The sequence below is a fragment of the Ischnura elegans genome, chromosome X, assembly GCF_921293095.1.
Source record: "Ischnura elegans chromosome X, ioIscEleg1.1, whole genome shotgun sequence".
Classification (NCBI taxonomy): domain Eukaryota; kingdom Metazoa; phylum Arthropoda; class Insecta; order Odonata; family Coenagrionidae; genus Ischnura; species Ischnura elegans.
In genome coordinates this window covers 8,310,517-8,335,427 of record NC_060259.1, presented here as the reverse complement: position 1 = coordinate 8,335,427, position 24,911 = coordinate 8,310,517, and the positions used below count along the sequence as shown (strand labels likewise).

General features: G+C 38.4%; 1 protein-coding gene and 1 long non-coding RNA gene across 10 annotated transcripts in view; one reads left to right on the top strand and one right to left on the bottom strand.

Moving 5' to 3' along the window:
• Positions 1 to 24,911, top strand: part of LOC124171866 (protein ST7 homolog) — a 176,950-nt gene that overhangs the window by 100,603 nt on the left and 51,436 nt on the right. For all 6 annotated transcript variants that reach the window (XR_006867992.1, XM_046551225.1, XM_046551228.1 and 3 more), the window contains exon 9: positions 12,521 to 12,764. Coding sequence is in view for 5 of the 6 variants with exons in the window: in XM_046551225.1 (XP_046407181.1) it covers positions 12,521 to 12,764 (244 nt within the window). In the remaining variant the exon portion in view is untranslated. The remainder of the gene's footprint in view (positions 1 to 12,520; positions 12,765 to 24,911) is intronic.
• On the bottom strand, positions 1,238 to 3,595 carry LOC124171868. 4 transcript variants are annotated; one of them, XR_006867994.1, is made up of 6 exons: positions 2,708 to 3,594; positions 2,461 to 2,632; positions 2,214 to 2,385; positions 1,967 to 2,138; positions 1,700 to 1,886; positions 1,238 to 1,492 (listed from the first exon to the last, which is right to left on the bottom strand). It is a non-coding gene; the product is annotated as an uncharacterized LOC124171868 (long non-coding RNA). The 4 variants fall into 4 exon arrangements; XR_006867996.1 differs by having other exon boundaries at positions 1,238 to 1,886; positions 2,457 to 2,632; positions 2,708 to 3,595; XR_006867995.1 differs by having other exon boundaries at positions 1,238 to 1,886; positions 2,210 to 2,385; positions 2,708 to 3,595.

Here is a 24,911-nt window from a genome sequence, read left to right as displayed (position 1 = left end):
TTCGACTCTAGAAAAATTGTCAACCCACGCGACAAAAATTTTCTTACTTCAGCACTACGGGTGCATAGGTGCAAGGAACCATGTTTTATTCCTTTATTTATGAAGTTAGATGCATGAAATCTCCCAAGGTCATAGGAAATTATAGTATACTTTATAATACGGGCGGTTTTTAGTCTGACGACCTCGGTTCGACTCTCGAAAAATGCCCAAACCAAGCGATAGGATGACTGATCTAAGAGGGTTGTGAATTTGTTAACATAGCTACTCCAAATCAAGTATGTAATACTAGAACCATCTGCTTGCCAATTTTCTAAGAACCATGACAAATAATCCAACTGCAACTGCATTTAATTCAGCACAGAGCAAATGCATTCCAAATTACACCCAGACCATTAACAATTAAAATACTTATTGAGATGAATTGCTGGATAGAAATAAAAAATGCTGGCACATCGTAATCAGATCCTTATATTATAATAAAATTCACTACAATCTCCACCGTTCAGTAAATCACATAACTATTTACAATTACAGTCATATAAAGTAATGTTTGATCATTAAAACGGAAAGTCATGGGCAATAGAATATTTTTCCAGAATAAATAAATATAATTTTGTTGAAATAGTAGTACAATTTGATCAAACTAATTTCAAAACAGATGCACATATATTAAGGCTTTTAAAACATCCATTTAAAGGTGCACTGCCATAATGTCTAGACTTTAAGGAATGATGATTTTGCTAATGCTGGCAAATGTAGCAGTAACGTCCACACAACAGGTATCACCCTCAGGATTACAAATGCAGACTGCCACTTTATGCATCCTATCCTGTATCCTGTCCCGGATTAAGAAGAACAGTTTTTCAAATAGTTCATGATTATCCACTGCACCAGGCTGCTGGAAAACACAACATATGAATACCATGAGACAAAGTAAACCGAAGAGTTAACAATGCAATTAATTGAACAAACCATTCATTTTGAGATGCACAAGTATGTTCATGGGAAATCAACATTCAAAAGGAAAAAGTTATGTTCATCCAAGTTATCATTATAGGTCAGTGTATAGAATACCCAACAACACTTTTACCATGATCCCGAAAAAATCAGAACTATGTAATTGTGTTTGTAGTTAATAGAATAATATCTTCAAATAAATGGATTGTACTAAACATCAATTCCATACTTAAAATCATCAACTTCTAAATATACTGATATTCCTCCTGATGTAAGATCCTAAAAAATCCTTGCAAACCTGTAATACAATTAAAAAGACTATCGGAAACAGTACATATTACATAATTTCCAAGGATTGCAGATTGCAGTAGTCTCACACATTATCCAAATATGTAAAATAAAGTTGAAATGCCATTCACCATTACCATATGCCTGCAAAATGACAAGTTCACAGCAATGCATAAGGTCTCATATACTCCAATAGCATATACCAGTTCATGCCATTAGAATGTATTTTCCAGTTCCCAAACACAACCTAGAAGAATAAAAATATTTAGCTCAAAAAAGGGTGGGAAAACTAAGCACATAATCATTATTGAAATAAGTTCTAACACTCCCACATGAAAAAGACATTTCCTATTTTCATAAAGAAGTTATGTCTCAGATATTAATCAAATTTAAGAATAAAGTCAAAATGTCATTTAACATTACATTAGCCTGATACATGAAAGCCTGATCATACCAACAAGTATTCTATCATGTTCTCAAGTAACTCAAGCCCATTAATGCCAATAATGACGAAGTTCCCTGTTGTTCTCTGCAACCCAAAATTTAAAAAGAAATTACCCAAAAGGGGAAAACTGGGCAAATAATTAATAAATCAGTAACATTTCCCCCTCTTATTGACCATATAACACAGCTACTTCTGCCTGGAAGAAAAAAAATAAGGATTAGAATAACCTTGAAAATACATATCAATGAAAGGGCTATGAAATAATCATTTATTCACTCATGTGTTCTCCTGAGACATCTCCTCAAACTTTTTTCAAAAGTGTTTCCCGTGACACTCTCACTTGCTTCCTTAAATTCTACAGATATCAATCCGCAATTCACATCATTTTGAAAGGTCCTATCAGTAGCATTTCCCCCTCTTATTGACCATATAACACAGCTACTTCCACCTGGAAGAGAAAAAAATTAGAATAACCTTGGAAATACATATCAATGAAAGGGCTATGAAAGAATCATTTACTCACACATGTGTTCTCCTGAAACATCTCCTCAAACTTTTTTCTAAAGTGTTTCCCGTGACACTCTCACTTGCTTCCTTAAATTCTACAGATATCAATCCGCAATTCACATCATTTTGAAAGGTCCTATCAGTAGCATTTCCCCCTCTTATTGACCATATAACACAGCTACTTCCACCTGGAAGAGAAAAAAATTAGAATAACCTTGGAAATACATATCAATGAAAGGGCTATGAAAGAATCATTTACTCACACATGTGTTCTCCTGAAACATCTCCTCAAACTTTTTTCTAAAGTGTTTCCCGTGACACTCTCACTTGCTTCCTTAAATTCTACAGATATCAATCCGCAATTCACATCATTTTGAAAGGTCCTATCAGTAGCATTTCCCCCTCTTATTGACCATATAACACAGCTACTTCCACCTGGAAGAGAAAAAAATTAGAATAACCTTGGAAATACATATCAATGAAAGGGCTATGAAAGAATCATGTACTCACACATGTGTTGTCATGAGACAGCTTATCCAGCTTATTTCATCATGGTTTCCAAAGATTATCGGTCTTCAACATCCCCACTGGTAAAAAATCCTAAGATTTCTTGATGCAGCTACCTGCTCAATTATCATATTAACTAATCTTTTCACCCCTAAATATTTCTTCTGTTTCACATCCTTCTTCACCTATTCCACATTTTTTTTAGGCATCCTCTTCCATTCTTGCCATCCACTTGTCTCTCGACCATTGTCTTTATCAGGCCATTACGTATAACATGTGGCCTATTAGATTGTTCTGTCTCGTATAAAGGTTTCCATGAGGCTACACCTCTCTCCTAATCTTCTTAGGACTTCCCCATTACTAACTCAATCCATGAAATCCACTTCATATATCTGTAGCACTACATTTCTCCTACATACAGTAGCATCTATCATTGCACTTTACCTGCCTTAATTGTCTAAGGCTCACTTTGATATAGTACTGTAGTCGAAAAAAAAGTCTTGAAAATGGTACAGTGTAACCGAAACTAGTCGGCAATAAAGTGTGTGTTTTTCTAGAAAAGCTAAGTATTTCCTTCCAACCATAAAAAATTGAATTCTACAAAGTAAAGGCTTCAACGATTCAATGCATTCCCTGACTCATGTAAACAATGATGGTTGCCAAACCTTCTTTGTTTCCGAAATGATGGCAATGTCAGAAATAAATTTTAGCATGATAATTTTTTCTCCATTTACATTCACTCACTAATCCTCTTCCTTATTGTCATGGATGGCTTCATCCAGGTAAATGCTTAAAGTTATCAGTGACAAGCACAGCCTTGACTCACTACCTTCCAAATTCTTGCATTATAACAGCTAGGACCTGATTTTATCTAACTTAAGAGACAGATTAGAGACAGCTTATCAAACTTACTTCACCAACGTTACCAAAGATAATCGGACTTATCCATCCCCACAGGTCAAAAATACTAAGATTTTCCTAAAGCAATTTCCCTGATGGGTATCTCATTCGCTCCACCTTTGAAGACAGATCAACCTAGAAGAAAAAAAATAATTATAAGGACATCTTTGGACACATTTCGAAAAGGCAAGACAAATGAAAAATACTTACTCATGCTTGCCAATCATTCATCTTCATAGACTGTTTCCACAATGTTCCGAATGAAACTCACTTGCTCCCATAGTTAATACAGATGTTATACCATTCTTCAAATCATTTAACAACTCTCATGGCTAACTAGTTCACGATTCACCAAACCAATGATGAAAGATCAACCTAGAAGAAAGAAAATAATTATAAGGACATCCTTGAAAATATAAACGGGAAAGGAAGCACAGATGAGTTAAACACATCTACTTACACATGAGTAGACTCTCCCAGACAGCTTTGTGAAGTTGACTTCGTTTTTGAATCATACACCCCGTTTAATTAAATTATCCTTAAACATTGCCAATGAAGATCACTCATCATGTGTAATTATTCTTATATCATAATGTTCCATTCCTTTATATCGCCGTTAAGTGGACACTCTTCGTATGCCTCCTATGGTTGATCTCTTCTTTGCATATCACTCAGCTTCCAGATCTTGATAATATCAGGACTGTTTGCTAACCAATACCAGGAGTACATAATCCCCCTCACCGCGAAAAGGTGGTGTCCATCGAGGGGGGCTCCCTCCAAACATATATAAAGGTACACAGAACACTTACAGAAAACAGAATATTATAAACACAAGCAAATCACCGAATGTCACACTCTGGAAACAGACTGCATATATGCACTTTTGCTTCCATAGGAAACTGAGGGTTTCAATGCCTTTGTTACCTCATGGCCATGTATGTGCAGTCTCAATGAAAGGTACTTCTTGATTACCAAGTCCAGTACCGAGTGGCAAGTTGGAAAACCAACCACACTCTCTTCCCAGAGCTTCTTCGTTACCTCAAGAAGGTAGGGCTGAGCATTCCTCTGGTGTACAATGACGCCCACACTGGACCTAAACAGACTCTCCACGTGGGTTAAAATCTGCAAAATGGAGGCTGTTGGATGGCAAAGATTTCTCTTCTCCACAGTGGATGTCCAACCATGGGCCAAATTTTCTAGAGGCAGTGGGGACTTAATGGCATCAGTACATGCATCACATTCTAAATGCTTCAACACAGCAAACACAGCCCATCCACATACATAATACATGACATTCTCGTCAATGATGTCATTCCAATCCTCCTCCACTGGCAATTCGACACTATCCCCCACATCTAAATCCTCAGGAAGTTCAGGTTTCCGCTTCAGGAAATCAACGTAATACTCATCATCGTCGCAAAGGTATGAGGAGTACTTAGGCACATGGAGGTACTGAGACACACTGATGAGTTTAATACTGTGTCTCAGTTTAGTAGGGGTGGGATGCATATCCCCCTGACCTCTTATCTGTGAAAAAAGGTTTTCCACACAGTCAGTGGTCAACCTGGATGTCAGCAGGTATTCCATGTCGCCATTAACCACCAGGTCATTGTGCAATGCCATAACAGTCTTGGTAGCCAACTGTATACCAGTTTGGATAGGCTTCCAATGAATTTTCCGATTAAATGTAAGGCCCTTTATCATTGTAACAAAGTCCTCCATTGCGCTTAGTTTCGTCTCAGCATTGTCCTTCCCCAAAGCATCGAACTTAACCCTGGAATTCATGAGGTCAAACCAGGAATTCATTTGCTGAATAAACCATGCACTGCTCAATGCCTCCTGTGGTATAAGTTCTTCTGCCACAAAGAACTGAAGAGCACTAGCTGTAGTGTGGCTCAACACGCTGGAAGCATGCTCTACCCTCATTTTTTGAAACTTGGAAGGTGTAACATGGGCAAGAGTAAGCTTTGGGGTAAGCTTTAGCCCCCTTCCTTCCTGCAACTCAATGATCTTCCTTACATGGTCCAACGTCACAGTATCAGTAAATAAATGATGTTCACGGACAACGTACTCCAGTAATTGAATTTCATTCGACAGCAAGCTGTTCCTAACATTTTTCAATAAATGAGGGACATCAGGCATGAAATATAATTGTCCATTTGATGCTGGGTGGGGGACAGAGTTGGACACCTGAAATTTTGTGGAGTGTATACCTAAATAACCCCACAATCTTGTGTTGTTTGGTCCCATGTCACTTGAGACACAAACAACATTCATGCCACAATTACCAAGCAGGATAACTATTTCTTTAATGGCAGCCCAAAGCTTTGGTGCCTCAATGGACTCCCCAGTGAGAAAATAGCCAACCACCTGCTTCCAGTGGAGGGTAAGACCTCTAACTACAAATGCCAAGGCATGAGTAGCCAGGTGACACACATCCTCTTCACCTTCCCGGCAAATTTCAGGTGAAATCGTACCAATGAATGTTTTCAGGCCTTTGTCATACTCCAACGTTGGCCTTAACTATCAATGCAGAGGACACAGTTCTTGGAGTAATTGGCTTCCTTTGCAAGTTTGACACCAAGCCAATGAATTATGTCCCGCTGCAACCCTGGAGCAAAGGTGGATGCCTCAATCCTTCTACACAGGGTCCTATATGAGGGGAGGGGGAAGCCTATATCGCATAGGTATGTGTACCCTTTCTGCCCAGTGGCAGCCCTTATTTGTAGAGCCTTCTTTACAGTCTTTTCAGACCACGGGTACGGATTACTGCTCCCTTTATTCTCTAAGTTCAGCATTTGGTCCGGCTCAAACAAATGCTCCAGCTTCCTCTGCATCTCCTCTTTATCCTTAGTCAGCTTCAGGACCTGGAAATGTTAATGAGATAACATTGGCTCGCACATTTTCATGGCGCTTACTGAATGATATCTGCATTTCTCTGAGTATTTGACCACTTTTGATGTTTGATTGACAACAGTTTCACGGACTCTACTGCAACCATCTTCACGTCAAAGGTCTTTCCATCGAAGTGTCCTAGGGTTTAAGGAAAGGACCTTTGACCTGAAAATGCTATGAGGAGTCAGCAAAACTGAAGTCATTTAACAAGAAACTTGATCGTATTCATGGAAGAATGCAGACATCAATGTTACACCATTTTTAGCACGCCTGCAGGGTAAGACAATATTTAATGAGCAAGAATATGATATACTACTCTCTGACAAAACTGTAACATTCCATCATGAGGAGTGAATAAGGGAACCATATAAACACAACCGAGAAATTCCTATTCCATTATTCCACATTACTGAAGACTTCATTGAACAATGCAATACACTTCATCGGTGTGGTTCCCTGGTCTTGTTATTACTGACCTGGGGTGAGAGGATTGGCTCTGTGAATAACAATTTGCTGTTAATGGCAGACTAAATCTTCTACGCTGTCTGTTGGCCAAGGCTATAGAGACTATGGATATTGCCGTTACAGTGAACAGTGATTAATGTGCGGGAAGATTAAGCTACTTTGAGTGAAATTGAAAACTAGTGGCCACAACAGAATGTTCCTGGAAGAAGATACTAACAGCATGAGCACTGCATAATGACCTTTGCAAATGCTGTAAAAATTTCTTACATTTTTCATTTTCTACAGAAATATATTTTTTGTAAAATAATTTTATGATTAAGAACTGTTTTAAGAATTATCACAACAATTCTTCAAAACAGCATAATGTTCATAACAATAACATCAGACCATTAACATGTATTCGGTCTATTTCATAATTGTTAATGGAAATGACACATATCCTACTGTAGGTAATGTAATATAGTGAATAATATATGTTGCAATGTTGTATATTTACAACTTTTGACATGAATTAGGCCTTAAATTACACTTAACCACTATAAAACGGGCTGATATCATTGCACAATTTAAATATTAAATAAATGATGGGATGGATTTCACCTATTTTTCCCTTTTCATTCCTTTTTCACTCTCATTAACCTTTCCTCAAATTAGACCGATGTCCACAATCACATACATTCAACTCACAATGGCTGCACTAAGTTAAAAAAATCTCCACTGAAACTGACATTGATAATCACATAGCTCACACATTAATCGACTCCCTAATAATAGACCATAGATTAGAACTAAGTCATAGTTTCCAGACATTCTCCTACAGTACCAGATAACGTTAAAATAAATACTCTTAACTAATACTAAAACTAATAGAGGATTTATAAAATTTATGCATAGGAGCCCATGGATTAAGTAATAAGTTACAACAATTCGGGTGTGTATAATGTAGCATCACACAAATATCACTTCAACAACAGTGATACTGAAAATAAGTTTAATAATGGAAAAATTGAATTACGTACAAACAAAGAAATCAATATGCCATTGCATAACTCATGAACTCACTGCACATTAGTCTCAGCTACTGAAAGTTTACTTCCCATTGATATTCACCATCCCCCAATATCTACAAGACTTAGCCTTAAGACTAAAACAGCTAGTAACATTCCTGATTGTCTTAGTATGTATGATTTTAAGAATTGTGATTTTCTTTCAATCTCTAGTCACTTAGAAGTGATAAACTGGGCTGAACTTATGTGCCCCCTTAGTGTTAATGAAGGTATGTCTCTATTTTACTCAATTTTAAATGATTTAATTTGTTGTTTTACACCAGTAATCCAGGTTAAAAGTAGTAACTATCCCAAATGGTTTTCAACTGAATTGAGACATTGCATCAATTTCAAAAAAAATAGCTCATAAGTCTTGTGTTGTAATTCACAATCATAATTTATAACTTTTCGCTGAGAAATATCGTTAATCACACATTATGTAAAAATAAATTTGCTGTAACAAACATCACAGTACTTACTTTTGCCTGCAGCCTTCGAATTTCCTTCCTAAGCCGCGAGACCTCGTCCTGTTGACTATCGTCATCGCCTGCTTCTTCCACCAATTCTCCGTCATCACACGGGATGTTTTCTGGGTCGGTGGGACCATTATGCTGTCCGTCAATGATTGCTGTGCATAATCGTATAAGGAATACATGCGTTAGACTCAAAGCCTTACGACTTCCAAAATTGTAAACCAATTATACGGAAAGACTACGGCTGTCGCCGATTTGTTCACTTTCTATAATTCATTTTCAAAATACTTACCTTCTTCCAGAACTCTACTTTTTGGGGGAGCTCGACTGAAAGCAGGAGCTCTTGAGAGATGTGGGAAGCGAAACACTGTTGGAATCGCAGTTCGTTTTAGTAGCTTGCGGCCATCCTGTCGGCGACTCTCAAACTGCTCCTCAGTGAAATGAACCTAAATAATAACAATATTCTTAAGAATTGAAACACTTCCGTAAAGCGAAGGTATAACCCATAGTGCGCATAAAATAAAATTGAAATTTATACTAGCGCAAGTGAGCTTACATGCAATTATATTAGTCTATTAATCTAAAATGAAATTTCACTGTTTCCTGAATAATACACATGTTTCATAACCGGAAGTAATAAAAAATATTGGAAAATATGGCACTTATGGAATTACTCAATATTAATCCAAGGCAAAACGTGATGAACCCATGTCAACATTTGCTAGTGCCAAGCACGTTGTTTACAGCAACTTGAAAGAAGCCTATATTTCTACTATGAGAAGTCCCCGTAACATAACATAACCCAAAGTAATAAAAAATATTGGAAAATATGGCACTTATGGAATTACTCAATATTAATCCAAGGCAAAACGTGATGAACCCATGTCAACATTTGCTAGTGCCAAGCACGTTGTTTACAGCAACTTGAAAGAAGCCTATATTTCTACTATGAGAAGTCCCCTCTTCGAGATACATTGCTAATAGCATTATTAAGCATTAAGTTAAATATACAAATACTTACAAGGCCCAATTCCAGGCAAAAACACTTGCGAAATTGTCACTAGCTTACCTCACACAAGCGCGATGTGGTAGAAGGTTTCCATTTGTCTCTTCGACAATTTATGAGCCACACAGCCCTTCTTTTTGGATCAGAAGGAAATCGAAACAGTCTTACTCCTTTTCTGGAGGAATTGGAGCAATTCGGAGCACTGCAACACACCATTTTTCGAAATTATTCCACACGCTCCGTATACACACCACGCTAACTACGGTCAGGTGAGAACCAAAATGATCAAACCGAAATGCACAATGGGAGCGTGACACGACCTGCCTTTTACCGACCTTGATTATCCTGGATACATTCACTTGTGGTCAGTAGGGGTCTGTCCGAGTGGCTGAGAACAACTGGAAACTGACTGTCATTGCTCACACCCTTCTATTTTCAAAACACCTATCTCTTGTCCTATCATCTATAGCACAACTACTGCCACAACTCATCTGTTTATAAAAACAGATAAGTTGGAAGTGACGAAATGACACTCGGTGTCTGTTTGGAAACAGAATCCTGATCCTCTGTTGGTTGGTTTAATTATCTCTTACCTATCTAGAGCTCTTACGATGAGGTAAGAATATGTACCTATTTAAAAAAGAAGACCTAATTGAAGAAGGACAATGTTAAAAAATGGAAACCTGATACAATAAAAATTGAATTTCTTTGTGAGCATTGCGTCAACGTTAGCGAATCATGGACCAATAAAATGGCATGTTATCCCTGTTAAGTGGAGAAAACTCAGTGATATTTTTGTATTGGATTCTGCCCAAATTAAGAAGCTGCTCCAAATAACCAGTGGCCCCATTAACTAGAAAATAGTGTAATAAAATTCTGTGAACCATATTAACGTTTTAGTGTCTTAAGTAACATGATACATGCTGCCACAAAATATTCCATTTAGTCTAAATTTCGTAAGGTCAGATTGGGTATGTCAGATCCAAATATCAGTGGATATAACTTATCACTGGATTATGAAATTGAATCCAAATTCACTAAAAAAATGAGTTCTGACATTGTGTATCATAGTGCTGCCAAGGTACTAGCTCATTTGGCCATTAAAAATTCAGCCAGTTGTCAAAGACCTTAGGTTGGATAAGGTAGGGTGAGGCACAGCAGGGACTCTTATGAAACATATACGGCAGCTTTTGCCTACATCAGATGATTAGGTCAGCATTGATTAGTTTTTGTTGATGTATTGAGAGTTCTAGAAGATTTTGTCAATATTTTCTTAGCATATTTTGACAATTTGCAATTTTCCAGTTTATCTTTCGGAATACGGAAATCAGTGAGATCTCACTGAACACACTTTTAAATCACTCATTCAATGCTCAATCAGTTAATAAGCCTATGATGATGAAATACAATGTTAGCAGAAAGCCATCTACAGTTGATAAAGCAAATCCATATTCGTGATGGCGTAAGTGATCACAGTCTCCTTTTGCTACCTTAAAAATAGAAGTAGAGGCAGCTGTAAAACTGAAGTGCAATATTTAATTGATAAATGCAACTTCATTAAATTTGGTGAGATCATTAATGGTTAATATACTGGCTACATTGCTTAGCACAATGAGGACGGGAGTTTTGGGCCATCTAGAAGAATGGCTTGAGGTCTTTTAACCCCTACAACGTTTATTTGGAATAAAAAGCCTTATTTTCATCCATAATTGAGTTCTTTGTTTTAAGTGTTTAATCAGTTCATTTTAAACACTTTAACATCTTTAAATAATATTTCCTCTGTGAGTAATTAATAATAATTATTTAAAAAAATAATTAATCCAATGGCATATACATACTTGTCAATTGCAAATCTAATCATGAAATTATATTGTTTTTGCTTCAGTACATAAGTTTTGTTTAATATTTTTTCAATAGGCACAGTGGGTTTACACAAGATGCATAAAAGTTTAAACATATGTATTACTTTGTTGTACATCTCAGAAATAATAATTTTATTCAGTGATTTTTCGACAAAATATTTGTTTGCGTTGAAGTCGTATATTAGACAATTTATTGGCACAATTTGGCAATTATTTTTTCCTGTGCGTGGGGATGTGGCTGTTAGGTTTGAAGACGTATAACTTAATTGATATGAGGGTGAGGGTTCCGTCAATGAGATGTGCAAGACTCATTCCACCATTTTTAAAATATATTTCCTACAACTCATATTTTTTTTAGTTTTATTGTAAAGCAATCTGCTGTTTAATGAGGCCAGATCCAATATGCTGTAAATTAATGGACAGGCTACCTCCTCGTGGCTGGCCTTGTGGAATATTTTCGACACATGCTGTCCATTATGTCTACTCCCACTTTGTTTTCTTTTTAAATGAGGTTTGTTTTTTTTTTGTTTGAGGTGTTTTTGGTTTTCATTCAACAGTGATAGGTCTGAGTGCACTGTGCTCAGGTCACACTGTCAATGAGAGTGCGACCAAAATTTCAATGGTTGAACTGTAATGCTAGCTAAATATGTAGCGATAATGTTGACACCAGAAGCCAACGTGTTTCTGTAGGAAGAACACGAAATGAACTTCAAGTAAACTGAAATTTTGTATAACCAACAGAAATATCAATATTTAGTATTTATCATCAAAATACATTCTATTCTCAATTACAATATGAATCGCTGATGCGACCATTACGAGATTATTGTGAATTAACAAGGCATTTGCATGTATATTTCCACTAAAAAAACAAACCAAAATTGCATAGAATATAAAATCAAATCATAATAAATACCTTATGGGAATAGTCTAAATCTATAGTGATGAAAAGAGTGAATTTCTGCCTCAGTCTCGGGCAATGATGTTTTTCAAAAGTTGAAACCCAAAATTACAAATAGGAAAAAATTGTGAAAAAATAGTTGTCCGCTTTAACCTATAATATGATGTTTAATGTTTATAATATGTTTAAAAATTACAATAGATTTAGCAACAAAATTATGAATTTAATTGAATTAGTGAATTTCCTTCTCTATTTTTTTATCTTTCAGTATCTTCTGGAGATGAAGCCACTAATACTTCCCCCTGAACATGTGCTCAAGCGAGGAGACTCGGAAGCAATAGCGTATGCATTTTTTCATCTCACCCATTGGAAGCAAGTTGAAGGAGCTCTGAATTTGCTTCATTGCACGTGGGAGGGTACTTTTCGGATGCTTCCGTATCCACTTGAGCGGGGTCACCTCTTCTATCCTTATCCTACTTGCACTGAATGTGCTGACAGAGAGCTCCTTCCAGGTACGACACACTGAAGTCAGTCTGTTTACTGTAGATTATTTTTTTATATATTCTCAAAAACTTCAAAAATTTTAAGTTTTTAAATGAAGGGATGTGGAGAGCAAGGAATGTTACTGGGAGAAGGGTAAGGATTTTGTATCCATTATTATTGTAGACTTAATTGTGATAAGTATTGCTAGGAAGTTTCTGAAGCTAACATTTTTACAGCTTAATTTAGCTCGGAGATTATCACATAGTCATATACATTTTTTGAGTTGTTATGTGAAGTTTTAGTCCCATCACTTATGCATTAATTATTTATGAGTAGAGGTCCATGAAAGTGGTTTTATTTTTTGTTAAAATTTGTTTTAGAACCATGTGATTTCAGTGTTATGGAAAATCTTGGCGGTGTTATTATAATGCTACATTTTTCCCAGGTTTATAGGCGTTTTATTATTTTATGGTACACATTTCATGAATACTTATGCTTTTATTAAGCATTTTACATAACATTTAACACAACTTCGATTGTACAAAATTTCTGATAAAACTACATGAAAGAAATGGTTCAAGTATGTAGTCTTGACGAATACGATTGGCAAACGGCAAATCCCCACTACCTTATATGTGTATACTTCGAGAGCCATTCCAGAATTTTTGCATTGTCAAGTTTCTCTACACTAAATGAAGCCTTTAAAAATGCTTCTGTAGTAGCAACAACAAGCTCCTCCTTCCCTTTCTTTGACTGAGTGACTGTGTGTTCAAATGATAGCTGTTGTTTTGCGGGTCCCCTTTTTTTTTTGCACGTTTATGTGTATCGCTACTGATGTGCTTTAACAAAGTGTGACATCTTTCGAATTAAAATCTTTTATCGCAAACTTTGCACAGTAATACTGTCTTTCACCTTAAATCCTTCTGATTTGAAATCACTTGCCCTGGTACAAACGGTATCACTAGCTTTTGGCATTTAAAAATTCCTTCGTTCGATATTTAAAGCAGGAACCACGATAAAAAAAAGTCCAACAGCAAAACAAAACCACTCATGATAGTGTTTTCAAACTGAGTGCTGGGTAGCTACGGTATAACCATAGTACTGTATAACTTACAAAGTGGCCAAAATGTTTCATGTCGTGGGTTCCCTTTCGATACCACTCATTCAGGTGTTGAGGGAAGGTAGGACAGCAGCTAGATACAACAAAATCGCTTAGCTTTGATTACAGCTGTTGCCAATCGGTCAGGAAAGGCAGGGAAAGAAGTGCACATAACAAAACATAATCGGATTCAAAGAAACTTGAAAAATTATTTCCCATTTATTGATCCTGAAACATCTAGAATGAGACGCTTTCTCACCTGAAGAATTAGATATTAGATTTGGCCAATGTCGAAATGATTTTTTTTTTGCATTTTAGCTCTGTGGAGGGCCAATATCCGACTATCCGTCCGCTAATAAGGAGAACCGCCTCTCCTCCTATCCTTTCTGTTCCTTCCTTCCCTCCCCCCAACTGCTAGCGCTTTGTGCTTTCAAATATCCATACGTATCTATGGATGTCTTAAAACGAATCGAATCGCGCCGTTGACGGCCGCCGTGGTCACCCTGACGCCCATTTCAATCCGGCCCGGCGGTGCACCGTCTACGGCGTGAAATTCAGGCAGTGCTACATTTAGGCCGCTTTCTGACCTAACGACTTTTCGGTGGCCGCCATTCACGTCACGACGCCGTGAAATTCAGCCCACTTTCAGACGAGACTACTCTCTGCCACGCTGTGGGCCATGACGTGAACGGCGGCCCGGTCCCAGCCAGCGGCCGTGTTCAAGTCAACGAAATTGTTACATTAGACCCACACTCAAGGTTTTCCTGCAACAAGTTATCCAACAACGCAGTCCAATGCGTCGCGGTGAGTCACAGGTATTACTGTTCGGCATTGACGCGTACCGGGCGCGTGAGCTTGTATTTCCGCTCTTCCACGGCTGCGTTAAATTTCTTTCCGCACATTTTTAATTCATAATATCTAATTCTTCAGGTGAGAAAGCGCCCCATTCTAAATATTTCAGGATTGATACATGGGAATCGAAGAGAGGCTGTGATAAATTTAACGGCAAATTCCGGCGAAGAAGTCACTACACTGCGCGATATTACGCGGATGTGTTATGCTACGAGCCAATTGCCCTTGGAATCGTAATGAGATAGAGCAAATGAGCTACGGCAGCGTTGAACAGTGAAGGCTTAGGCTTTAATAAATTATGACTCATTAGTAGGGGAACCGAATTTTCGCGAACCGCGAAATATAACGCGAAATTTCCAAGGTTGCGCGAAATTCGCTTGGTTCCTCGAAATTTCGCGTTTAAGCACTTTTTCTGCGAATTTGGCGCGATATTTTCCACCATTGCCGGTAAAAAATACCCCGTTACTTTAAGTTTTCTTAAAAAAACGGTATCAAGAACCGATCGCATAAGGTCGGTGCTTTGGAACCGGCTCGGAACTGTGGCGAGGATTTGAATTTGGCGCCCAAAGCCGAAATGGTTCGCAGCGTATTCAAGGCCAAAAAGTGAAAAAAAGATTTGAAAACGCATATATTACTTTCCGATTGCATGGTGTCCATGTTTTTTTTTTTCTTTTGAGAGTTGCTCCCTAGAACGCGTATTAAATGGGTCGTCAATTTGTCGCTCTCGCCACATAGTAACATTCTGTAGCCGCTGCCACATAGGCCGCTTTCAAACAAGCTGACTTTTCGCCTGCCACGGCACGGTGACGTTCTTTCAACTTACTATAGGTCTATGGATGTCTTCAAACGAGTCGAATCACACCGTTGCGTTGACGGCACGGCGCCCATTTCAATCCAGCCCGGCGATGCTCCGTCTACGGCGTGAAATATGGGCTATGATACATTGAGGCCGCTTTCAGACGAAACGACTTTTACGTGAAATTCGGGTGGCTTTCAGACGAAATGATTTTCTGCAATGCCGTGTGCTGTGCTGTGAACTGCACCTGCGGAAAATCATTTCGTCTGAGAGTGGTCTTAAGATTGATTCATGTGTATATACAGCAATTCTTTGATATACGAGCAAGATGCTTTTCGAGAGCCTATTCGTAAGTTCATAAACCTATGCAAGGCATCGAAAAATGTGGTTATCCTGCAGAATGCAACACCGCATTACACTTTTGCGTTAATTCCTGGCCGCTCAGTTTATGAATGTTGTCGCTGTACCGGCGTGTTGAGCAGTTTATTGTTGAGGTTATAAGAACTGTGGCAGTGAAGCATGCAAATGAGTGGTCAATTAAAGTAACAATTTAAGGCGTTACATCACAATGTATTTTGATCTGACTTACAAGTTACAACAAAAACCTGGAGAATGAACCAGTGGCTGCCTGATGTAATGAGACATATTGGTCGATCATGCATTCTTAACAATGTGTTATTTAACTTTTTTACTTGGCAAATAAACTTATGGAGGCGATCTTAAGTTTTTTTACAGAGCTTTCCTGCTAATTAACATCATTCGTGAAATTATTTTCATTCACTTCTTGTGGTTGTTTATTTAAATTTGCCATTAATTCAGACAATTAGAGTTCATCCTTGGATCCGAGTATCAAGAACCGATGGGGTAGAACCAGAACGGTACCGAGAACCGGCTCAACCTTAATTTGTAGAATTCCTTTACCCTAGTCAGCAATGCACAGTTTGGAAAAGAAAATGAATCTTCGCTTAATAGTCTCAAAAATCTGTGCAACTTTCCATGTGTGAGGTCCTAAAGCAAATAGGCATAAAGACTAATATCAAGTTGTCATTCCTTGTATACAGTGACCCAGGGAGGAACATTATTACAGCCATGGGAAGATTTATTAACTCAAGGTGTATATAGACAACTGATGTGAAGGACTCAAGCACAATTGTTGCTCATGTCCTCATTAAATCATTAACAGAAACTCAAGAACTTTTTGGCTATTCTGCTTTGAAGGATTCTGTTAGATCAGTTCAGGAAGAAGGAAAAGAATTTTCAGTACTTCCACTAATTCTTGCCCTTTAAAATCATTTTCCCCATTTTGTAGAAAATTGTGTGAAAACCCTGTGGATACCTGTGGCAAATGTAGATGCAGAAAGAGGTTTTTCCATGTATGGAAACATAAATAAAAGAAGTCCTCTAGAAATCATAAGTAAAGGAAGTTTTGACCAACCTATGGTTTCAGTTAAGGTGAGGTGGGGTAAGTGCGACTCCCCTGAAGGAAGATCGTATTTCCCTTCTCGAAGCAGGTGGCGGTCATGCAACATATTCCGTACATTGTAATGGAACCAGAGCCAACGACTTTGTAATTCTTATACCTTAATTTCTCGTTCCACATGCTTAGGAAATATACCCGTCCGTTCATCTCGTAGTCTTAGTTGGTTGTAAGGAGAGGCTACACCGCAGTTCCCTCAGAATCAATGCATCGAAGGTGTTAGATAAGAATTTTATCTTGTTTTCTCTTCTTCATGGATTGGTTTTTCTTTCTTTACTTTAAATTTTGGAACTCGGGTCATTATATTTACTTTAGATGGGGGGTCGCACTTTCCCCGTCATAACCTTTCATTCCTACCTTCCGGGGCAAGTGCGACCCTGTTGCCTGGGGTAAGTGCGACACGGGTCGCACTTACCCCAGGCTACGAGGTTGCAGTATGGATTAAATTTTTAGTTTCCATCTAACAGATCATGCGTTAAACTTTTAGTTTTTGTCTGGCAGTTTTCTGGCAACTTTCTTGTATAAATGTTGCAAAACACCGAGGTATATAAAACTAGGTCTTTTAATTCTCCTCCTCACATCAACTTTTATTTTGAAGGTTTATTAGATAAAGATAGCTTTAGATTGTTGATTGATTATGATAGGGCATTGGATATCATCTTCTGATGAGGAGGATGTAGATGACATGGTATTAATGCATGAAACAAGATAGCATGAGTCGAAAAAGCTTAACAAATTTGGTGACCAACATTCAAAGTGGAGATTGGATTCTGGCTACATTCAGCAGCAAAAAGTCAGTTGCTCACTATGTAGGGAAAATTCTGGAGATAAATGAATCAGGTGATCCCGTGGTTTGCTTTCTTTTCTTTCTGTTTTGGTACTGAAATAAGTTTCACCTATCCACAGAATGAAGATTCCAGCGAAATACATAGGGAACATGCTGTAAATATATTACCCAAGCCCTCTGTCGGCCGTCGAGGAAAGTTAACGTTTTGCCTATCTTTCTCGGGGTACAACTTAAAATACGCAAATAAATATTCAATGTTCAATTTGTGGAAGACCATGAGTTTTTCTTCATTAAGCTTTTTTATATTAATAACGTAAGTTACATTAGAGAAGCAATTCTTTGTTCAACACAATCTAGTTTGTATTCAGATTTGTTGTCATGTGCAAGATTTATACTATTGTTATTATTATTTATTCAGCTTTTATGCACACTAGCTATTTTTAATACACTTTTGAATTAATGTGTAACAGCCGAATACTGTTACTATCATTAAAAAACACATTTAACAACAATTCCATATTGTGTCATAATTATCAATAACATGAAAAAACAATCTACTTACATTACCTAAGATAAAAGTTGATTTCTCAAGAATGGTTAAACATAATTTGGTACTTTAAAAAGCAATGTACAGCTGAATGTCTGGGTTAATCGCACTTACCCCATGTACCGCGTAATGTGGAAATATATTGCATATGAGCCAAGGGACGCACTTGCCCCATGTACAGGGTAAGTGCAATCCCTTGACAAGATTGTGAGAAAAAATTTATAAAAATTACCACTTTACAGAGAGAGGATTTTTAATCTAATTATCCTTTTCAGTGATACACATATATACTATACACTGAATCTCTTGTTTTTAGCAAGCCTAGAAAATTTTCGTAAGCTATTTAAAATTCATATATGCTTTTTTGGGGTCGCACTTACCCTACCTTACCTTATCCTTAATTTTTTTAAGTCAATAGGTGTAACAGCTACATCTCCTTGATTTTGTGATTTTAAGCATAATTTCGGGTTCTCTACTTAATTTTTAGAGTGTTTGGCTTTCTTAATGACTTTTCTAGGTTTTAGAAAGGTTTTTTGATCACTTTGACTTTAAGGCTTGGCCAATTACTGGATCCAGGTTTGGATTGTTCAATCATAGAAATAGTTGGCATAGGGCTGCTATTAGATTCGCCTTCCAAATTGTTGTCCACATTTTCTGCAATTTGTTGTTTGCTTGGTTCCAACTTCCTCAAAAACCAGCACATACTTTACAGAAATTTAATTCCTGCCAACTCCTGGAGCCTCCTCTTCAAAAACTAGACATTGGTGCCAATGTAACGTTCCAATGGCCCTGTTTTGGATTGTATTTACTAGCTCTTGGGACTGATTCTCGGTAGCCATGGAGAGGAGATTATGTATGCTGTGGGGCACCGGAGCAGCCGTCACCACCGCCATGTGCCAGGAACGCATCAAATCATTTTTCAACGTGTACACAAATGGTGGCATCCCACCCCGGCTCGCCCAGATATTATGATGGAACCGGGGGGAAATGTCTCAGAAAAGACAAAAAAAAATCAAAATCAACATCGATCCCCTCCGTACGAGACTTACAGGATAAACCAATGTCACTGCATCGTAAAATTCAAAATAAATGAAAATACTCTCCTCCCTAGGAGATTAATGTTGGTGGTAGTCCCTGATCTTGATATTAAGGGTAACCTTCTGACGCAAATACCACCAATACAATGCATTCAAGAGAGAGAGAAAAATGACTGGGAAATGGTATGGCAAGGGATATTTGAGGTGCTTCTTCTTTTGACCCATGAAGGAATTGAGAAAACACTCGCACAAACTTTCATCTGACCAAGTTATTATTTGAACAATATTGCATATTACGAGAAAAAAAAAACAAAATAAGCCTCTTATAAACTAATAAAGTATGAATGGATGAAAGCAACTTATGAGTAGGGATATGCAAAAGTCGCAAATGCGATAATGCGAATTTTAACGTGAATTCCAGGGTTTTCCCACGAATACGCAAATTTCATGTTAATTGCGATTTTCTCCAATTCATGGGCGATTTTCACCAACTCAGATGCGATTTTCACCATTTTTTTCTTCTGCTCATGCTTCTCCCACGATAATTTCTTCACTGCATTGGCCGCTTTCCAACGTGACCAATTTCCATGGGCCACCGTTCACGGCACAGTGCCATGAGATGTCTTGTTTGAAAGTGAGTGAGATGTCTCGTTTGAAAGTGGCCTGAATTTCACGGAACCGTGCCGTTAATGGCGGCCAGCTAAAAGTCGTCGCGTCTGAAAGTAGCCTCAGGGTAGCACGGTGTGTATTTCACACCATAAATGGTGCACCGCCAGGCCGGATTGATTGGCCTTGCTGACCATCGACAACGCCGTGTTGTCAGCTGCGTGATTCGACTCATTTGAAGACATGCATTGAGACCAATGGTTATTTGAAAGCACAGTGCCGTGCCGTTGACGACGGCCTGAGCAAAGCCGGCTCGTCTGAAAGTGGCAAAAAGCGGCAGTGCGCTGTCTATTCCGTGGAATACACACGGAGCTACATTGAGGTAGCTCTCAGCCAAAACGACTTATAGCTGGCTGCTGTTCCAGGCACAGCACCGTAAAATTCAGGCCACTTTCCAGCAAAGACGACTCTGGATTTCACGGCGCTGTGCTTTGAACAGAGGCCCGCGGAAATTTGTCGTGTCGGTGAGCGGCCAATGCAGTGAAAAATTACGGCTGAAATATACGCCTTGAAAAACAATTTCGTGGAAGAAGCATGAGCAGAAGGAAAAAAAATGAAGAAAAAGGCGAGTTGGTGAAAATCGCCCATGAATTGGAGAAAATTCATGATTTTCACAAAGAAACACATTCGAGGAAATAAGGTGACTTGTTTGTCAGGAGGATGTCTAAACCGCGTTCACGCGATGTCTACAAAGTAGCCAAAATGCCATGGGAATCTGATGGTTGACTTAATAAAATTGCTGGAGGGTTCAAACTATCCTAATGCACACACATTCTATAAAGAGTTAAACCTTTCGCTGCTAATGACGAAAATATGCGGCAGGACGTTTCTTGACCCGGGAGACGAAAGGCGAAAATTTTCGTCCTAGATTTTCCCACGCAGGCGAGCAAATGCCGAAAATACACTTTTCCTTGCTCTCCTCCTTTTATGACATTCATGGGTTTGCAAAGTCTTAGTTTCGGGACCCAACACTGGCCATAACTGCCAAAATCCGGGAGCATGAACATAGACCCCTTGTCTTATATTACCCCTCTTTATGGCTAGGGACCGCAGTCATACAATTGTTCATTCAGTTAGTTTGCAAAATAAATACATGCTTCTTTCTCAAAAAATATTAACTAAGAATTGAATTCTTTGTCTTTTGAGCAGCGTTTACAATTTTTTACAAAAATTCTACCATAAATATTAACTTTTATCGCGATTTCGGTATAAAATCAACTTGGAAATTGCTAATGCATTAAATTTGTTAATACTGACGGTAGAGCTTCATTCAAAATTTTAAAATTCACCGCATAAATTGAGGAATTCAATTGGAAGTCTGCAATTTACGTGCAAGCAACAACTATCCATGTAGCTAATTCATATAAGCAAAGCATGAGTTGACAGAGAACCAATGCCGCTGGTAGGGTTATAAACCGCGAAAGGAGGGAGACCAACTACCCTTGGAGCCCAAGATAATGCGAAATCCCCACTAGGAAAGATCAAAAGAGGTTGGTGTTGAGAATGTGTGATTATCTGCAGGATCCTTCTTAACAAATATCTAACGTAAATGCTCCATACGGGGAAGACCGAAGAGTCTCTTGGGGCTCAGTCCTGCATTCATGCTAAGGAGAGAACTCCACTGTTTTGAAAGGGTTAAGGAAGTTGATAAATGAGACTCGAGAATATTCATAAGAGTACTTTTTTTGATAAAACCTCTTACACTTAAAACTTATTGCATCTGCAAAACATGACAACCTCTAAAGCAGCTGCTGTAAAGTCAATACCTATGGAGATGGCTGATAAGGCATCAACCAAACTTAGTTCTCTTATGGTAGAAGACCTAAACAGAAAAATAGGTATTTGAAAAGATCTCAGTTTTTGATCCTCAAGAAGTTCTGACTACAGTCATGAACCCTGACTTAAAGACAAAAAATTCATGGCTTGGAATCAATGGAGACAGAGAAGTTGATGTTGGGGTTGGGAGAATTACAGAAATTACTACAAAAGCAAAATTCCCAGGGTTCAGTGGTTGTAATTAAAGTAGAGATGTGCGAATAGTATCCGCGAATACTCGAATACCTCGAGTAATAGAAAGTATTCGATATTCGAGATGTCGAATAGTTATGCCAAAGGTACCGTCTCGAATACCTCGAATACTTTGAATTTCGCGTCATACACGTCATTGGTAGTTGACTCGGAAAAATGAGAACTCTAGTCGTTTAGTGCATGCAGCGCCGTTTTAGGCAAGCTGACGAACTACATCAAATTCGCGGGTTAGAGCGGTGAAAAGAGTTCGACGTGGGGAACCGAAATTGATCGGGTGAAAAAATCCGAAAATCCCAGGTGTCCCCCATCAGGGAGTACTCCAGTGCCTTGGGATAGCAACATTGGCGCATTTCCCACCATCTGCTATCCCCTCCATTCAGCATTCACCCCACCCCATCTGACGATTTCCTCTTCTCCCAAATCAAACAAAAGGTCCCAGCTCGTGCAGGGATCATGTTACGAAGACCTTAGCTTCGAAAAAATATCAAGTTACCGCAAAATAATAAAATCGCGTTTCACCCTTCACTCTTTCTCCCCCACAGACCATTTTCCCGCGTCCATCTTTTGATAAAAATAAGATGAGGTGTTTACCATGTGTCCTTCTTGGCTAATAACGACAGGCACTTATTTTGAATCTTCCCCAGGAGATGAAACTGTACCATAGGGAGGAACTCAGTGCCGTGGGATAGTGACATTGACGCATTTCCCACGATCTGCTATCCCCCTCCATTCAGCATTCACCTCAACCACTCTGACGATTTCCTCTTCTCCGAAATCAAACAATAGATCCCAGCTCGTGCAGGGATCGTATTACGAAGACCTTAGCTTCGAAAAAAATATCAAGTTACACGAGAACAATAAAAACGTGTCTCACGCCCCTCCCCCCCCTCTACTCACCCACTGGCCTTTTTCTTACCTGCTTCGAAGTTCCCCATTTCTGGAGGTCAACTGCTGCATGAGTCATCTACTAGCCCAAAAGTTGTCTAACAATGACTTTCGGCAATTGGTATTACACTTTTATTGGATTGAAATATTAGTAATATGCGCGTAATTTAAGAAAGAATAAGACCAAACATGACATATTTATGACTTTATTTAAGCATTTTACGCAGGAAAATATGCCGGAAAGACGAAGAAATACGACGGAGGCTTAGCATTTTGGCATAATGCTCTAATAGGGTGCTTCCCTATTATTTTCTTATTGCCTGAATCGAAATATTATTACTCCTGAAGTACGTATTTAACGCTTTTAGATTTTTATAAGACGATATCTATTTTTCGCGATTAAATTGAAAGTGAAAGTTTTCAATCGCGCTAAAACGCGACGGGTAAGTATGAATGCCGGGAAAAACTCCGCGTGACTTCTTTCTGCTTCTCGCTGCCGCGAATGAGGTGACCTTGGGGCGAGGTTCTGAGCGCTAATACGACGCAGGATGCTAGCAGGTAGCCGAGTATAGGGGTGCCGACTTACGAAAAATATTGGGTGGGGCCGAACCGGGGACCCTGCCTCGGTAAATTTTATAAGTAGTGAGTTTAAAGTTTTTTAAGCATTTTTGAAGAGTCATATGATCAACATTAGAACCCTGTTCACTCGAATCTCGATATCTTGACACTTCGGGGAAAATCGGCAAGCCTGACACATTTTTTCCTCACATCTGTAACGAATTTTTGGGGGGGCTTGGGCCCCCTCAGGCCCCATGGAGTCGGCGCTACTGGCCCATGCTAGCTGGTAGCGCTTGGCTTAAATAAGGATTATTAATACCTTATCAAACGAAGACAACTTTCCGACCTTAGTCAGTTTTAATAAGTGATTATTAAGACATGTTTCCCTGAGCTCTGTGCCTCATGCATGCATTGGTAACCTCAGACGATGTAAAACTCCTATCCTCTCGTGTAGAAACTAGGTTCCTGTGACGTCACGTGGAGTGGCATCGCATGGGCGCCAATCTGACCTTTTTCAAATGAGGATAAAATTGACCATTGCCATTGGTCTAAACCGGTATTTCTTGAACCAAATAATTTGTATATTATGAATACATCAATGGTAGGTAAAGAATCACAATTAATGCCTTTCGTTTTCTTTAATGAAGGAAACTACCCTATTGTTTACATAAAATTAAAATATTCCATTAATCAGCTAAATTCCTGTTTGAATCCTTTAAAGGCAATCACAATTACTCGCCAAAATCTTGGGTTTCCTGCTGCATAGGCGACCTAGTCAAACATTCTCACATTCATCATTTAGTATTCGAGGTATTCAAAATTCGAGGTATTCGAATATTCAAGCAAAGATTAGATATTCGAATTCGATATTCGAATTCGAGAAATCTACTATTCGACCCATCCCTAAATTAAAGCAATGCAGGAGCTCAAATATCTGAGACGTCGTTTGCATCTAAGTGCCTTTTAGCAATTTGGATCCCCTCTGCAAACGTGGACTGAGTAAAATTTCTTTCCTGCTATAGCACTGTGTTAACAGATAAGAGAACAAATTTAAAAGATGACAACTTGATCACAATAGCAATATTTCATTTGAAATGACAGACATTTAAAAGTAATGTCTCTCTATGTAAGCTAGATATATGGATACGCGAAGGATAAAATGTACATATAAAATAGGTGAATTCAGTCAGTACTCCATGCATATTATTACTTAAATTATTCCCGGTCAATAATATCCTAAATTTAGGACGATCGGTGGGCCACTGGAAGGATGGCTCTCAATTAACAACAATTATTTTGTCGTTAAAATAACACTGATTTTAGGCCAAAATAACATCGCTTTTGTAAAAAAATAACACCACTTTGGTTACAAAATAACCCCACATTTTGCATGCCCCTACTTATGAGACATCAATGAGAATTAAATATGTAAAATAAAATGATT